Raw genomic sequence first — 16,159 nt, 5'->3', positions numbered from 1 at the left:
ATGCTGAACTACCAATACCCTTTTATGCAGGAGATTAGAGCTCATCACTCTGTGAAACAGGCAGAATTTTGATCCCATGAGTAATTTCCCAAAACAGAGGTGACATCAACAATGGCATCAGCATTCCAACAGGAAACAAACTCTCTCTGCCTGACATGCTTTGCTCTAAACATTAACCTCTGTAGGTGTTCTGGCATCTGCTGTAGTTTCACTTAGGTTTGAACCAATTCTGGCTGAAATGATAAGTTTGAAGTAAGGAAGTGCAAGTAATGACACATGGCTAAATTGAGATCAATAAATCAATTGAATCAAGTGTTTGCCGACTTTTGATTTGAACAAGCCATGCATGCTTTTTTACTTTGACACAGTATTTAATTCAGCTGCTTTTACTTCCCCACACTCCCCCATTTTCCCACTTCTTCACCACAAAGCCATCCTCATTGAATCCAGAACAATCGGGCTGCAAAGGCGCTCTAGAAGTCACCAAATCATAGAATCGTTAGGGCTGGAAAAGACCTCTAAGATCATCTAGTCCAACCACCAACCCACCCGGATCCATGCCCACTAACCACATCCCTTAGTGCCACATCCACGTGGTTTTTTAACACCTCCAGGGATAGTAAGTCCACCGCCTCCCTGGGCAGCATATCTCAGTGCATAACCATTCTTTCTGAGAAGAAATTTTTTCCTAATATCCAACTTAAACCTCCTCTGGAAACCTCAAGGCCAGGACACGCTGTTACCTGGGAGAAGAGGCCAATCCCCACCTTGCTACAACCCCGTTTCAGCGACTTGCAGAGGCTCCCTTGAGCTTCTTATTCTCCACACCGAACAATCTCGGTTCCTTCAGCCACTCCCCATAAGACACCAGGGTCCCTTCCACCCTCCCAGAAGAAGAAGACCAGCCCTGCAGAGGCATTAAGCACGCAGATTCTCAGGCTCTATTTCCTCCCCACACTCGGTTTTCCCTGGCGGGCTCTCTGTGCCCGCTCCCAAGCATCCTACAGCCTCGCTGCCCACCGGAGCCGCTCGCACGCAGGCGGTGCCGGCAGGCACCAGGGCAGGGCAGGGAGCGCCCCGGGCACGGCCGTATCGCTGCCCGCAGCTGCGGGGAACCGACGCTCCGCTCCGCTCGCCGGGAGCCGCGTGGAAGCGTTTCTCGCAATCCCCGCTGCCACCACGTTGGAAGTTGAATCGGTGAAAGAAAGAGAGGAGGAATGAAAGGAAACGCAAAGCCCGAGCGGTGGGGAAGGGGCGAGCAGGCAGATGCACGAGGCGAGGAGGAGAAAGGAGACAAAACGCGGCGGCGAACAAAGCCCAGGTCCGCCCCGCCGGGCGCCGAGCGCAGCGCAGCGCACCCCGCTACGCGGCCACACCGCGGGCTGGAGGGGGGGTCTCGGCCGCACCCCGGTGTTCGGCAGAGGGGCGGGAGAAGCCCCCAACCCCACCACCGCCGCCCTTTCTCACAGCTCAACGCAGCCCCGACCGCCTCCCTCCCCTCCTTCCCTTCCACCTGCACCCCGGCGCCTCCCTTGTCCCGGGCCCGTCCCGCCACCCACCTGCGGCACCGAGCAGCGCCAGCCCCACCAGCAGCACCAGCGGCGGCGGTTCCATAGCGCTGATCGAACGGCACCTCCGCCTCCTGCTCCGCGACTCCCGGCGGCCGCCGCCCCGCCCCGCGCGCACCGCCCAGCAGGTGAAGCGCCCGTCACTTCCGGCCGGCACCGGCCCGGCCCCGCGGGGCAGCGTCGTGCCCGGTCGGCCGGGCGCCCCCGAGGGGTCTCGGTCTGATCTGCCACCGTCGGGGCTGTTGCGAGCTGTTGCGTCGGAACTGTTTACTAGGAGAGTGGTTAGGTCCTGGAACAGGCTGCCCAGGGAGGTTGTGGATGCCCCGTCCTTGGAGGTGTTCAAGACCAGGTTGGACGGGGCCCTGGGCAACCTGGTCTAGTAAAGGTGTATGTTTGGTGGCCCTGCCAGGCAGGGGGGTTGGAACTACATGATCCTTGAGGTCCCTTCCAACCCGGGTCATTCTGTGATTCTGTGATAGCTGCTGGCTTTGGCTGGTGGGGAAGACACCGGGAGAGGCTGATATGAGGCAGTCCCCATGGCAACGCCGCGGTATTGTGTGGCGCTCTGCCTGTGCGGAGTGTACGTATTGTGACTGTGAATGATGCGGAATCGAGGGAAAATAGAAAAGGACAAAAGGAAGATAAAATGGTGTAGCACGGCTTTCTTTTATCATGTGGTGCAAGCTACAGGACACCCAAAATGGTAGTCGCAGCTGATTCCAGAAGGACTTGGTTTTGTGTTGTGTTCTGTGTACAGGAAAACTGTCCACTACAGTTATCGTTAGATAAAGTAGACCCTATAGAGTTTGTTCTCAAGATCATAGGATGGCTTGAGTTGGAAGGGACCTCAAAGACCATCAAGCTCCAAACTTACTGCTATGGGCAGGGTTGCCACTCACCAGAACAGGCTGTCCGAGGTATAATGCATTTAGAGTACTCACTGCTATGTATAAGCGTAACAGTCTATATATAGTGCCATGACACAGTGTTAAGTGACCCAAATGGCTTCCCATTACCACAGTTGATTCTTGTAAAGGGATAGGCTGCATGGGGAGCACTTCTTTTTTCATGTACACTGCTCTGCCCATATTAATGAACATCCCTGTAAGAAATCTATTGACACAAACACAGGACATAAGTAGTTCAGACTGTGTAGCCCAAACACAGCTTTTGAGCGCAACTGCATTACTGTTTGTCATTTCTTTTTGATGCCCATGATGCATACAGCTCAGGTGTTTTATATAATTATATTCTGTAAGTATGTAAGAAATGGGAGTTCAAAAAACAAGTCCTTTCTGCCCTTGATGTAAATGTTAGATCAAATGGGCAACTCATCACGAGGGCATTTTCCCAGCTGCTTGGCTATAGAGGAGGTGTTACTCCATTCATTCAATTAGGGATTCCCAGTGATGAAATTGGTGATATCTCCATCTCTGCCAAAGTAATGAATGTATGAGTGTACACTGACATCTTTCAGAATGATTGAGTGCTGTAAATAAAGCTGCAGCATTTACCTACCAGCTCAGAATCTTTATTTTTCTTGATAAATAGAGAAAACGCATTGCTGTTTTCTGTGAAAGTCCAGCTGAAGTACTGCTTATGTCTTGCCAGGACGCAACAATTCCTATAATGTCTGTTAGATCTCCTTAAAGTAACAGATCTGCCCAATAAGATGCTAGAAACTACATGTGAAGCTCAGAATTTTGAATCAATAGATTTCAAGCATTTTACTTAATGACTGAATAGAATTCTTTCCCTTTTATGAACAAAAGAAAACAATGTTAAAGTGATATTATGCTAAGGACACCAGGACCTCAAAGTGGAGATATTCGGATTTCATTTTCATCTATTTCTTATATGTGCTGCAAACTCATGCTTTAAATGGTAAATCTGTCTTAATCCTAAGCTGGCTGCATGAGTGAGGTTTTCACTGTATATACACGTGTGTCAACTTATAAATTATACGCCATGGAAAGCATAATGAGGCAATCGCAGTCGTCACAGAAAAAGAAAATGATTCATCATTAAAATGGAGATGCTCACCCTTCTGTAAAACAAATCTTAACTAATAAAGAAGTAATATTGTACTGCATTCAAGAACTATGAAACCCACACTTTGTCAACCCTAGACAGAGCATTCTGGTCTCCTTTAAATCAGAAGGGATGCTGATGCTGTTATGTTCACACTCTTGAAAACTGTCGTGCATTAGAAAATGAAGAGTCCATCAACATACAGTGGTTAAATAACAACTTTTTTTTTTTTTTTTTTTTTTAAAGAAAAAATAAATAAATAAAAAATCTACTCTTCTTCACTGCAAAGGTAGACCAGGCTAATAAGGCCAGTCTACCTTTAATAAGTTTACCTTTACTAATACCTTTAATCTAATAAGCTACCAGATTTATTAGAGGATGTGACATGCTGTAGGTTTTGAGTGGTCTATAATTCCTGGAACTGTAAACACCACGCTGGAAAAAAATAGCTTTGAAAGTGACCAAAGCTGTTCCACTCACAAAGTAAAAGGTCAAGTTCAAAACTTCTTGAACACATTTCCACTTATGACAGCATTTTGGATCAAGCCCAAAAGAAGAATCAGCGTTGAACGCAAAATCCACTCAACTAGGAAGAGAGAGGTTGGAGTGGAGACCTACAATCTTGACCTACATTTTGCAAATGTAACATTTCATTTGTGACAAAAACCATCTCATGGTCAGGGATAATAAGATTTGAATCAAAGATAAACAAATCACATCATGTATTTAAAGCAAAGAAAAACATAAGTAGGAGAACTCATAAATCAGTGTCAGCCTATATGTACAAGTATCTTGAAATAATACCAGTAAAATCTTGCTAAGGGTTAATATATATATATATATACATCACAAATTCAGAAGTAATTTTAAAATGCATTTACAAAATGCTGAGGTGAGACAGGCATGTATCTCCAAAACTCATTTTTATCACAACTGGAATGAAAGATTGAATGAATATGCTTGCATGTTCTTGCAACTTGCCACTACTTTTCTTGGAAATAAACAATCTAACGATTTAAATCTCAGTTTGTGAGTAATTTCTATTCCCTTCTGGTGCACTTCCTTTACAATCTGACCTACAAGGACTGTCCTCTGTTTCGGTTTTTGCTGGCAAATGGAGAAGTTGCTGGGGTCAGCTGACATAAGTCTTGAGGGAAAACTGCCTATAGGCCTATATAGTTTCCAGTGTTGTTAACAGTGTGTCTCAAGAAGGCCAAGAGAAAAAAATGAGAAAGAAAGGTAAAGGAGGAACCCACGGGACCTTTGGTTTGGATTTCTACTTGTAGAAGGGAGTTGTTTCATTTGTTTCCAGATTGAGTTTTCTTCTTGATCAACATAATGCATCAGTTTACATTAGCATTCAGGCAAAAAAAAACACACAAATGAGGGAGCAGTCTTAACCAGTAGAGGGGAATGGGACAGTTTGTGTTCCAAAGCTGCAGGCTGCTGCTGTTGGGTGTATATTTCAAATTGGAGGTCAACACTAGAATTGCCACATGTGCTATTTTGCCACGTCTGGAGCTTGTGACACTAGCTGATGTTAGCTCAGGAAGCTCAGCCAGCAATACCTTTTGTTTTCAGCATGCTCAGCTCTGCAAACTCTTTTCCTGCTTATTTGCCTGAGTTTCAGCTGGCCTTAAAAATGAGGTTGGGTGGCAGCCAGGGAAGGGCAAAACTCAGTGGCCTAGCTGAGATCAGTTTAAGCTGCTGTTCAACCACATCTTGAACTGTGAGAAGGGAAAGGTCTACCACGTGCAGCCATTTTTTCCAAAGAAATTTCAGCACTGCATAAACTGGAGTGCGTGCCCTGCTGGGAGGGAGGAACAGGCTCTTCCGCAGTGAAGCTTTTTGTCTCTAGCTGTCCTAACATCAACATCAGTTAAACCAGCCCAGGGGAAATCAGTTTGATATGCTGAAAATACCTGCCAGAGCAAAGATACAGACTACATTAAGATCTCATCAACATAGAGATTACAGCAAAGGATTTTAGAAGGCAAATTTTCAGAGCACTACATATTTCATAATATTGATTTGAACACACTCTCTCTTGTGTTATGTCTCAACTGGCAGAGCCTGGAACAAAGTCAAATTCCTGAGGCCAGGACATGCCTAGCATTTCAGCTTCCCAACTGGGATTGCTCCAGCTACGTATCACCACCCCTTCCTCACCTTAATTTCTACGCCAGGATGGATGGATTAGCAATTGGGAGACCAGAATGAGTTCCACCTTTTACTTTAATGGCTTTGGGCAGTTTCCACTTAAATTTCCATGAGATCACTACCTTTTTATAACAATCACTAAATGCAATCCATTACCTGGGAAAATAAAAAGAAATAAAGAGAAAAATAGCCAACAATAGCTGATGTTTAATTATCCCTTGGGTTTGGGTTAATGTTTTTCACAGGCAGTCTTGTTCAGAGATAAAATAACAGCTTTGAAATTTAACACCTCAATCAAGCGACAGTTGCTATCAGGATACAATTCACACCTTGCTGCATTCCTTTTGGGGAGACTGTTTCCGGCAAAAATGTTTTGGGAGGACATCAATTTACACCTTTGTGTCCCCATGATGTTAAAGTTTAGTAATAGAAATTGCATCAAATAATTATTTTTTCATAGGTCACTTAAACGTATGCATCATATAGGGTGTTAAAACAGCAGAAAGGGGTAAGAAGGGACACCAGTTTCCTAGCAGTTAAGTCTGGCCCAAACTTAAATTTACGTATTTTCTCTATAAAAGGGAAGCAGAATCCATGTAATACAAAGTAGATTTGGTTTCTATGAAGTCCATAAGATGAGTGCATTGTGTGATTTGTCTTTGTAAAAACATTAATGCCTTTATTAATTGTATATTGAGATTAATTTGTATTCAGACTTTTGTTGTACATGTGCATGGTGGTGAAGTGCAAAAGAAAACACGTATGTGAGGAAGTATTTCTGTAGCAGCTGATCTAGAAATAAGCAGTCTCCAAAGGTTACATTCACATTCCTCTCTCCCCTTTTCTCTCTTCACATTGTCTTTCAGCTGTGAAGTTAGCTGATGCCTGTATGACCCAGCAACAGCATTTCACAAAAAGCACAATCCCAGCCTCCTCTCCCCACTTTTGCAGTCGGCAGACTTTTCCCTGTGAAGCTTTTATAGCTGTCTGACAACCCAGTGAGCTAATTCAGCTCACCCGACTAGCAAATAATTATCCTCTCCACTTTTTTTTATCAGTTAGTTTATCTAATAGATAGTCTGATAGGTGACCACTGCTAGTGCCTTACAAGCCCTGTAAGCATGAGGTAGGTGAAGGTGAAGTTGTAACAAAGGGTTGGGAGTACAGGCCCATGTTTGTTCCTTGTAGTAATAACTAGATGGTCTCAAATGCCTCATGAAATTTTGTCTCTCAGCTTTGGCTTTATTTCACTTTAGAGTGAAATTAGCTGCATCATAGTGTAGTTGTGTTGAAGAAGTGCTGAATTTCCACTCCTTCAATTGACTCCTTGTGCAGGGAATTCAGCATGCACATCCAGCTGGTTGTGCTCCTCACATAGATATTAAATATTACAGCCAGACAGAGGAGTTAGGTTCTTGAATTCAAGGTTTTTATGAATTATGCTTGGTTTGGGTTATAATCCAACTGGATCTCCCCAGCACTGAGATGGATTCTTGCATGGCCAGGCTGGAAGTGGTTCATAGAGAGCCAAAACACCAAAGGGAAAATGGAAAAGTCCCATAAAGACGCAGGAAGGTGCACTACAGAAACTGGTATCTATAGACAGAAGGAGGATGTTTGCAGTTCATTTTTCCAGTCTGCAGAACAAAAGGAATCACTCATCTTGTAAGGATCAAACAGAAGACCTTAATTGAGAGGAGAAAAGAAACAAGATCTGAAATCTGAGAGCATTCATGAAATAAGGGTAGCGGGAAGGGGTTTTTCCAACCCCTTCCAACAGGGAGCTCTGTTGAGCATACAGATGAACAAACTTCAGACTTTAATGTCTATATCTACAGATACATGGTACATTTTTTGAACTGCTGCTCAGCTGGCATTATCCTGCTAAGCAGCAAGTTTCTCCTGCTGTCATGGCTGACCTTTCCCATTCATTAGCATCTGCTCCAAGCCATTTCCTGAAATGATATCCCTGCATCTGAGTCAAGATCCTCCATAATCAGGGGAAATTACCCTTTCATGCTAAGCTTGAAGCCTACTTTGGCCTAAGTGGTGTGAGGGAGAGCCTGTGGCCTGGAGTGCACAAGTCTGCCATACAGTATTTCCACTGGCTGTCTTAACTGTGTTGTGATACAACTGTTAGCCAGTGAAAGATGCAGGAAGGTGCCAGGAGCCAACTGCATGTCACATTCACTTCATTTGACATTCATTTGCTTATTCTGTCAGTGAGACCAGATCCCACAGGCATGCCCAGATCACTGCTCATGTTTGTGTTCTGCCAGCACATGTCCTCAAAGCCTGAGTACAAGCCAACAAGGGTGGAAGAACAGAGTGTCAACACAAAAGACAGTGGAAGGAATAAAATGACAGGGAAAAAATAGGAGATGGGGAGTGTGACAACAGGATGAAAAAAACAGTTTCATCTGGTATTGGCAAACTAGTCTTTGCTGCTGGCATAAAGAAGATGTTCATAGAATCATAAAATAGCCTGGGTTGAAAAGGACCTTAAAGACCATTAAGTTTCAACCCCTCTGCCTTGGGCAGGGTCGCCAACCACCAGACCAGGCTGCCCAGAGCAACATCCAGCCTGGCCTTGGATGCCTCCAAGGATGGGGCATCCACAATCTCTCTGGGCAACCTGTTCCAGCCTGTCACCACTTCATAGATTAAGATCTTAAGGATAGGTAGGTGGGTAGGTGGCAGTTCAAATCCATCAGCTAGTTAAACTGTCAGTAGCTTAGATGACTATTCAACTTGTTGCTCCACACTTTTACTTTCATTTTTCGCAAGTGTGAGACACTGCACTCAGCTGGCTACTTTTTGAAATATTTCTTGCGTAGGTGTCTAGTATCCCCCTTCTCCCAGGAAGTATAAATGCTTAGCTTAGCAAGCTGCTTGCTTGCCATGGGGTAACTGCAACAGTACTTAAAGCCAAGCTCCTCAAAGGTATCTCAGTGTTAGTTGCCATTTTTTGCCAGCTAAATTGTTAAATAACTTTGAGAATCTGTTTGTTGGGGCCAACAGTTAAAAAGACTGTGATGGTCCTATTGTTGCTATCTGTAAAATTACTAGCAATCTTCTCCAATTTGCTTGAAGGACCAGATTTTACACTTGTGCAAATCAGAACTGTCATTAAAAATGAACAAATACTAGATCCTCTTTGCAACTGATAGACTGGGAAGCGACCTGCAGAAATCACAAAATAAAAATGCAAAAAAAAAAAAAAAAAAAAGGATCTTAACTTAAAATGCACCTCCTTCTGCTGGCTATCAGGGAGGTTCTTAGGAAGCAGAAAGGATTAAATAGCCAACTGCCTGCCTGCCTAAATACCTAACTGCAACTAAAATAGCAGTTTTACATTCATACTCTTAATCATAGTTCCACATCCAGTATGTTGCCCTCCATTTTCCTATCCTATGTAGTGGTTGTGTATTTGTCAACTAAGTCCAGTCACTGACATATTGGCACAGTAATCCTACAAAGGAAAATAAAATCTATTGCTTCTTGTTCTCCTGAATCATATGAAACCACTTCATCAACAGATCTGTCAACAGAAACCGGTAGTTTATCAGGGTTGGGTTTGGAGAAAGTATTCCAGCACTCCTGGCAACGGTCTGCCCTTAAGTGAGCTCAGGCGCATTGTACACAACCATGGCCAGACAGAAATAGACCTGGTGTTGAGCCAGCCCCTTGTTGCTGAGGCTGACATTAGTCCTGGAGTGTTCTATAAACCTGTCTTTGCCTTTTACTGTAGCCACACCTGCTGGGTATAACAGGAACTTTGGACCAGGAATATACTTTGTTGGTTTTCTTCCTCCTAGAAGAAAGTTTTTAATTCTCCAGGTTGGAAATTCTGGAAGAGCCCTTCCCCATGAAGGCAAACATAAAAGTCTAACAACTTTTAATACGAGGCTTCACCAGTTTCTGAAAGGGAGTGTATGACATGGCTGCTTGAATACTGCTCACTGATCCGAACAGGAATCCACTCAAATGTGCACCTGTCTCTAGTTGTGATTCTTTCTGTATATCTTTGCCAGTGCCTTGCACCTAAACAGCTTCCTGTCATGAGACAGAGCTCCAGTTTGTATTTCAGGTTGATTTGGATGCATTTCTGTCTTCCGGGATCTTTTAACATCACACCACAATCAAATCACTGTAAAAGACCAACTCAATAAAAGTTCTTCTTTCTTTCTTTTCCTTCTTCTTTTTTTTTTTTTTTTTTTTTTTTTAAGAATGGTTATGTAATTTACCTTCCTACTGTTTAAACGGGTTGGGTTAGTTTCAATAGTGCTTTGTAATTAGATTCACTTGGGAGAAAATTGCTGACAGTGTTAAGAAATACATATTTTCACTGATAACGACCTTTGTAATGGCTTGCGTAACTATTTACAACGAAACCTGTTTTAAATGGCCTCTCAGAGAGCCAGCGGAAAATATTTGCTTAGTAGAAGTATTCTCTAACTGGAAGTCAAGCACTGTTAATCTAGTGGGAAATTATGATTATGTTGTCGTTTATTGCTTATTACAGAATTTTGGTGTATTTTTGGACATTATGCAAGTATAGAATGAACAAAGAAATGCAACATTGTTCATGCAGAATGTTATAAAGGAATTAAACTACTTTTCAAATTCTGTAATTTGCTTTTCTGTAAGCGTTTTTCCCTTTTCTCCATAGTTTCAGCTTATTGCCTCTTGTTAAGGCAGATTTCAGTGCTGAATGTCATCCTGAATTATATTTTAATCTTTCATCAATTAGTGAAATGCTCCAGGAGGATGAGTAAAATGCATTCAGGAGTTCAATAGTGAATTGCGTGACATGGAGAGGAGAGAGGGAGGCAGGATAGCCAGATTCTTAGTTTTGCTATTTGTTCAAATCTCTGGGCAATTTGCTTCATTTGTTTGTTCCTTCTTTGTTTGATCTGTATGGCTGTATCATGAAGTGTTTGCTTGACTAAAAAGGAAAACATGAAAAAAAAAATCAATCAATAGCTTAGACTTGGCAAAACATCCTCTTCATGCTAGACACTCTAAGAGTAAGAGGTGTTAGAGGTGCAATAATAAAATGCCCACTTAATAGAATCATAGAATCATAGAATGGCCTGGGTTGAAAAGGACCTCAAATATCATTTAGTTTCACCCCCCCTGCTATGTGCAGGGTCACCAACCACCAGACCAGGCTGCCCAGAGCCACATCCAGCCTGGCCTTGGATGCATCCAAGGATGGGGCATCCACAACCTCCTTGGGCAATCTCTTCCAGTGCAGAGCATTTAAGTGTATTTTATCACCTTGAACTACAAGTTCTGTTTACTTTACAGGGTGGCAGAGGCTGAGTCTTACAATAACCTGTAGTGACATCAGACAGGCAGTCCTGGTCCTTCCCTTCCCCTTGTGCTAATCACTGCTCCTTTGCGACCTGTCTTTGTGCTAGTGTTCACTGTCCTGTGGCCACTGGGGAAAAGGGATTAGGCTAATCCCAGAATTCAGGGGGGAAAAGAACATCGGGCCCAACCACCTTCTGGTGAAGCACCTTTCCCTAATCCCCCGGCTGCCTCCTCCCCTGGCACAGCTCCATGCCGTTCCCTTGGGCCTTGTTGCTGTCATGGAGAGCAGAGCTCAACACTGCCCCTCCGCTCCCTGTAACGAGCTGTTGCTACCATCAGGCCTCCAACAGCTCCCCTGATCTGCACTGAACCCGCCAAACCTCAGCCTGTCCTCACGCATCTTGCCCGTCAGGCTCTTCCCCATCTTCACAGCCCTCCTTTGGACGCTCTCTAATAGTTTTATGTCCTTCTCATACTGCAGCACCCAAAGTTGCACACAGTGCTCAAGGTGAGGCCGCACAGCACAGAGCACAGTAGGACAACCCATTCCCATGCCCAGCTGGCAGTGCTGGGCCTGATGCACCCCAGGGTACAGCTGGCCCTCTGTGCTGCCAGGTCATGCTGCTGAGTCAGTGAAAGCCATTGATACTTCCCCAAAGTAAAGGCTGCAAGAGAAACTCTGGCATGACGGGAATGAGCCTCCAGCACTGTGTTCAGCAAGGCCAGATCTTTCTGTCAGCAGGTCTGCTTTCCATGCAGCAGCTCAGGACGGTGGCAGCAGCTGCCAACACAGCACCTACACAGGTGGCTGCTGAATCCCATCTCGAATCACTGCTGGTCACCATGGTCACCAGAACATACATGGGGGCCAAGGTACATACTCAAACAGATGCCACTGCAGGACAAAGCAGCACTGCAGGCCAGTGGTTTTGCAAAAAGGCAAGGATGACCACAGGGCTGGGATTATTTTATCAGCTAGTGCAGTTGTCATTTCAGCTAAATCTACTATTAAATAACTGTCAAAACTGTAGCTACTCTTGTCTCTTTGTGCAGTATCTAAGGGCTCCCGTCACAAAGCATAGCTCTCTTTCGCTAAGTACTCTAAATATGTGTAAAAAAAATGTGGATCGGTGTCCTAAGCAATGTGTCTGCATTCTTCTCTGAAGCTAGTGTTTTGTTTTTTTTTTCTTCTAGCGCTTTTAAAGGTGCAATTAAACTGTCATAATGAACCCAGCTACTCCATGATACATTCTCAGGGAAGATAAGGTGCTTTAATTTTCCCACAGAGGACTATTACTTGGATGATAATTGACCTGGCATTGTAACCTCATACAAGAGCAAACATGATTGGTTTTCAGCGTGACCATGACTATTTCATAACAAGCCCTTCTTCTCAAGGCTGTAGCCCTGAAAAGCACTTCCCCCCCCCCCCGCCCTGCATTTTTCTTATCCTTCTCTCAGTGATTACCACTCTAATAGCAGGAACATCAAAATAGCTGCTGTACTTACATCTCAGTTTCTTCAGTTTACTGTTTGGAAATCAGTAACATCTGAGAGCTTTCAGTTCATCAGCTTCTGAATGAACCAAAGTGAATGGAAGAGAGAAAGAAGGCAAACAACCTCTTTTTTTGTTCCTGTTTTTCTGCTTGGTAATAACTTCTGTTGGAGAGGCCAGAGGGTACCTTAGTGGAGGGAATGAACGGGACACTTCCCTTTTTAATAAGCTACTGTTTGTCATTTGCTTTAGTCAGGACAAAGCTAAGAATTTCATACATGCTATCCTTCAGCAGTGCAGAAAAATCGAAACTAAAACAAGTAGTAGTCCTGACCAAAACTACGGGCAGTACGCTTCTCTCTACAGATGTGCTTAATACTATTAATTAACTGACCAAAAAAAAATTAAATTAAAAAAATCCCACAACAACAACAAAGACATGAAAGGCATAATGCAGACTTGTCATTTAGTCATTGTATGCAAAAAGTTAAAAGAAATGTGGTCAGAAGAAATACTAAGTGCTTCTACAGTAAGTATGAAGTGGACAAAGAAGATGGTTCTTGTTCATTAACACCCAAGTGCCTACTTACTAGCAACTATATATATAGATAGCAAACTATCATGTTTACATGGAGAGAGAAGTTTTAAGGAAGAGTGTGGAATAAATCAACTTAGTGGCCTTACTTATTTTTAAGGGGAGAATGTCTTTTGATGCTACTGAGAATCAAAAGAGAAAACAGAAAGGTGTAAAGTGCAGTAGAAGATAATGTCATCTGACAAAACAGAGGCCAGGAAAATGAAAAGATTGACAGGATGTGGGAAAAAAATAGGTTTGAGTAGATCTCAATCAGCACAGGAGTATTTGTGACATGATGGAAAGAAAGAAATAGTGGAGAGCCAGAAGCAGAGATGGTTTGGTCAAAGTGATGAACCCAGAGGAAGGATGTGTTTCTATAAGAATCTAGAAAATAAGGCTGTGGCTGCTAACTTTGTGAAGGAGCAATGGCAGCAGTGTTATTTGCATGACTTTGCTATAATATAAAAAGTGACCACTTTTAATTTAAGAAAAGCTTCCAAGATGTTGCACAACATTTACAATGTGGATATAATTTCAGAATAAACTGAACCTCAAGTGTGGCCTGGGCTACAAAGAATCCCATGTACACTCAGAACCAAAATAAGGCTTTGTGTCTCCTCTGCTTTTTTAGATTGTTTCCAGATGTTTTATGCTCTGTTTCAATAAAATCTGATGACTCTCTATAGATATGTGACTATTTTTCAGAACATTTTAGAAGTGATTACTGAGCGTACAGCCATAGTATTCAAAGAGATATTTTAGAGGAGACAGACTTCATGATCTGGAGATTTAGCTGTTGACATTTGATGGACAAAGGTGCAGTTTAGTAACAGTGAACAAACACCTTCAGTCTCTCAGGTCTTCATTTGCACCACATTTCCTTTTTTTTAAATCTCTGCACCACTGCAAGGCCAGTGAGCTGTAGCACTCAACCATGGGAATCCATCAGGAAGAAGGAAGGGGCAGGAAGCTGAGGAGCTGTTTGGAGAGCCAGGTAGCAAATGCCATCAGTGCCGCTAGAGCTGGTCCAAGCAAGGAGAAAGTAGAAAGGTTAGGAGAATATGCAGTCTGAGAGACAGATCTGACAACTCTGAAAGAAGTGTCTGTGACATTATTTAATAGATTTTGAGCTAAGGTACCCAATTATAATCTTTTTTTATTATTATTTAAAAATGTTGACTGCGGGCAATACAAATGAGGGCAACAAAAGCTAGACTATGTTTGACACTTCCCTACATCCTCTGCTCCATTACGCAGTATTTTGCCATGTGCAGATAGCTTGTTGTTAGGGATGCATGGGGAACAATCAAAGCAAATAATGCTTCAGGTAAAATAGGGTGATAAAGACAAACTGGACCGAGTTCAACAACATAAGCACGTTTCAAGCACTAATAAATCCATAAGCACTGGTGAAAATATAGTATTTTAACATAGTGAGGCAAGTAAACAAATATAAGAGCTAGGTTTGTAGTTACCCTACGGGAAGAAACAAGAAACAGCCAAATGAATAAAATAACTCTTTGAGCTAAAGAGCCTGCAGGGACCATTTAAATTCAAGCCAACACAGATGCCAGCTTCAGTTTTTAAAGACCAGGAGGGATGCTTAGAAACGCAAACCTCAAAAAGAAAAAAGAAAAGCCAAAACAACAGATAATCTTCAGAATAATTCATTTAGAGAGCTCATTTTTATGATGGTCTCCAGTCTCTTAATTCTGGCTCTGAAGTGGGAGATGCTATTTAAGGGAAAGATAAGACAAAGAGAGGAAATGATAAAAAGATGTAGTTCAAAAATATAGTAAACAAACAAACAAACAAAGTTTTAAATATTTAAAATAAGCTCAACTTCCCAAGCAAACAAGGAAAGTAGCTCACACAGATGTTTCACACAATGCAAAGCAGTTCTCTGATAGATGAATCAAACTGTAGTGATGCTCAACTTGTAAATGTCATCTTTGAGACGGAGGGATGCACTAATGATTCTTTTGTTGTCGTTGTTACTGTCATCATTAACATGGACAGAAATATCTTTTTTTTCAAGATTGTGTCTGTTTTTCTCCATTAGGAATTCACTGTTTACCAAAAAGGCCATTCACATTCTCCAGTTTATGTTAGGAGTTCACAGCAAATCCTGTTTTCAAATCTGCTTTTTCCTACGAATAAGTGAACATTTTTTATCTCTTTATAGCACCATTCTCGTTTAATTAGACTGTTTTATGCCAGGATAACTGAACTCACATAAAAAGCCATAGTGATGCAAATGCTTTTCCTCCCCCTCCTCAATTTTCCACATTAAAAAAAACAACCTTCCAGACAATTACAGACAATACAAGGGAAGGAGGAAAGAACATTTAAAATAGTAGATATACCTAAAAATTCAGGCTTTAGACTGAATTTTTATTCCATGTAGCCACTGTAAAAGAAACATAAATAATTGTACATAAAAATGCTTTTAAGATCCTGAAATGACTCAAAGCAATGTGGCCAGTACAAGCTAGTTCAGGCATGCACAGCAGCAAGGAGCAAAAGGTGAAAGCTATGGCTGCCTTCCTAAGTCCCTTTTATTTAATACCTAAAAATCTTTCCACCAGTCTAGAGCAGCACTTTCTCCTGCTAAAACAAGTCAAGAAGCAGAATCAAACCTGAAGTAAACATAAGGCAGGAAAGAGTGAAAGTAGGGCAGCAAAGAGTGAAAAACACTGCAATGGGATGAAAAGTGGGGGGAAAAAAACCGACGAAAAAAACCTCCACCTTTTGATATATACACATATACATATGCATACATATATACATACACACATATGTGTATGTGTGTGTGTGTGTGTGTGTGTACACATATAGTGATCTTTTTCGTTTCTCCTTCTCTGGATGGGATTAATCTTTCCAAGAATTCCATTCATTTTACCGGGGAAAAGCAAACAAAGGGAGCGAGGGGCAGTCAGGAATGCAGCACTTTCACGCTGAAACCCGACCCCTGCAAGCTGGACGTAGCCTCTTCTGAGCCCTCTTGGG

The 16,159-nt window shown here is 42.7% G+C and overlaps 1 protein-coding gene across 2 annotated transcripts in view; it reads right to left on the bottom strand.

The window, feature by feature from the left end:
• The window catches only part of CXADR (CXADR cell adhesion molecule), a 30,384-nt gene extending 28,719 nt beyond the window's left edge, over nucleotides 1–1,665 (bottom strand). For both annotated transcript variants that reach the window (XM_015880569.3, XM_015880560.3), the window contains exon 1: nucleotides 1,560–1,665. In XM_015880569.3, coding sequence (XP_015736055.1) covers nucleotides 1,560–1,614 — 55 coding nt within the window. In that variant the 5' untranslated portion in view covers nucleotides 1,615–1,665. The remainder of the gene's footprint in view (nucleotides 1–1,559) is intronic.
• Nucleotides 1,666–16,159: the final 14,494 nt, after the last annotated feature.

The sequence above is a fragment of the Coturnix japonica genome, chromosome 1, assembly GCF_054131305.1.
Source record: "Coturnix japonica strain WE chromosome 1, WE-NBRP24, whole genome shotgun sequence".
Taxonomy (NCBI): Eukaryota; Metazoa; Chordata; class Aves; order Galliformes; family Phasianidae; genus Coturnix; species Coturnix japonica.
The sequence above is the reverse complement of the archived record's forward strand: the minus strand, read 5'-3'. Positions and strand labels throughout refer to the sequence as shown.